The sequence below is a fragment of the Octopus sinensis genome, unplaced genomic scaffold, assembly GCF_006345805.1.
Source record: "Octopus sinensis unplaced genomic scaffold, ASM634580v1 Contig02239, whole genome shotgun sequence".
In the NCBI taxonomy this organism is placed as follows: Eukaryota; Metazoa; Mollusca; class Cephalopoda; order Octopoda; family Octopodidae; genus Octopus; species Octopus sinensis.
Window position 1 is genome coordinate 837 of NW_021825505.1, and position 1664 is coordinate 2500.

The 1664-nt window shown below is 37.6% G+C and overlaps 1 protein-coding gene across 1 annotated transcript in view; it reads left to right on the forward strand.

Annotated features, from left to right (window-relative positions):
* The first annotated feature begins 461 nt into the window (after positions 1-461).
* LOC115227237 overlaps positions 462-1664 on the forward strand; it is a 10291-nt gene continuing 9088 nt past the window's right edge. The window contains exons 1-2 of the mRNA XM_029798128.2: positions 462-671; positions 1608-1646. Coding sequence (XP_029653988.1) covers positions 542-671; positions 1608-1646 — 169 coding nt within the window. The 5' untranslated portion in view covers positions 462-541. The remainder of the gene's footprint in view (positions 672-1607; positions 1647-1664) is intronic.

A 1664-nucleotide genomic window follows, 5' to 3' on the forward strand; every position in this document is an offset into this window, starting at 1 on the left:
TGTGTGTGTGCGTGTGTGTGTGTGTGTGTGTGCGCGCGCATTTATACTCTTTTACTCTTTTACTCTTTTACTTGTTTCAGTCATTTGACTGCGGCCATGCTGGAGCACCACCTTTAGTACTTATTCTATCGGTCGCTTTTGCCGAACCGCTAAGTGACGGGGACGTAAACACACCGGCATCGGTTGTCAGCATGCTAGGGGGACAAACACAGACACAAACACACACACATATACATATATATACATATATACGACAGCTTCTTTCAGTTTCCGTCTACCAAATCCACTCACAAGGCATTGGTCGGCCCGAGGCTATAGCAGAAGACACTTGCCCAAGATGCCACGCAGTGGGACTGAACCCGCAACCGTGTGGTTGGTTAGCAAGCTACTTACCACACAGCCACTCCTGCGCCTTATGTGTATTTAACAGAAAATACTTATTGAACAACTAGACATTCTTTGCTCAAATTTCTAAGTTTCCTCTTTCTCGCATCAAGTCAGGTATTTCTGAAGAAATTTCCCTCAGCCGGACGGGGCCACCATGATGCCATTTCTAGTTTATTCTCGAAGTTTCGCCATTTTAATAGCAGCCCTCAATTGCGCGGTTCTTGCTCAATTTACAGACTACACGACAAACAGCACGACAAACAGCACGGATACAGAAAAAAAAAGGTAGGTAATCGTTTGCCTTTTCTCATATACATACATATATATATATATATATATATATATATATATATATATATATATATATATATATATATATATATATATATATAATATATATATATGTTCCGAAGTCGGGACGCCATGATAGATCGTTAGCTCCTATACACATTTTTTTCTCTCCTTGTTTTTTTTCTGTGTATCTTTCTGTCGAAGAGCGTAGGCTCGAAACGTAAAAGACTTTTTCTATTTCTATTCCTGAGCGCCATACTAATACATTTGTTTGTTTGTACTCCACCTGCCTTCGTCTTTTGTTTATTTTCGTAAACTTTCCCGTTACATATATATATATATATATATATATATATATATATAATATATATATATATTGCATTAATTAACAGTAGAGTGGATTTTGTATTAGACTTTTTATGCTATTATTGAATACTATTACCCTAACTTCAACTCCGAAGTTCCTGACGTAGATTCAATGGAAGTGTACCACAACTACGGATGACAGCAGGAAGCCTATACTGTTCCGGTGCTCTGCTCAACATTTAAACACACTAATTGAATTATACGTATTTGTTCACTCAAGCTACATAATGCAAAATTTTTACTTTTCAAAAATTCCAATTCTAAAGGGTCGAAAAGAAAACAAAGCCGAGCAACGCCGGGCTATACTACTAGTGTTTGATATTACAGGATACGAGCTATGCCATGTCCAGCACAGATTCCATAACAAACGTTCCTGTCGATACGCGTGCTAATGCTAAACAGGGCAGCGACTGCATGGCAGATAAATCATTTCTTCATAATGGTCAGGATTAGGTATTTGAAATTGAAATTAAAGAATTACAAGGCAAAAAAACGCATTCTTTTCCCTTGTTGAATGTTCAAACAAAAGCTCCACCAAAACTGAAATATCAATTCTTTTATCCAGGAGGGACTATCGAAGAACGTCATATTGCTTATTTCAGGTTGGTATGCTTTTGACT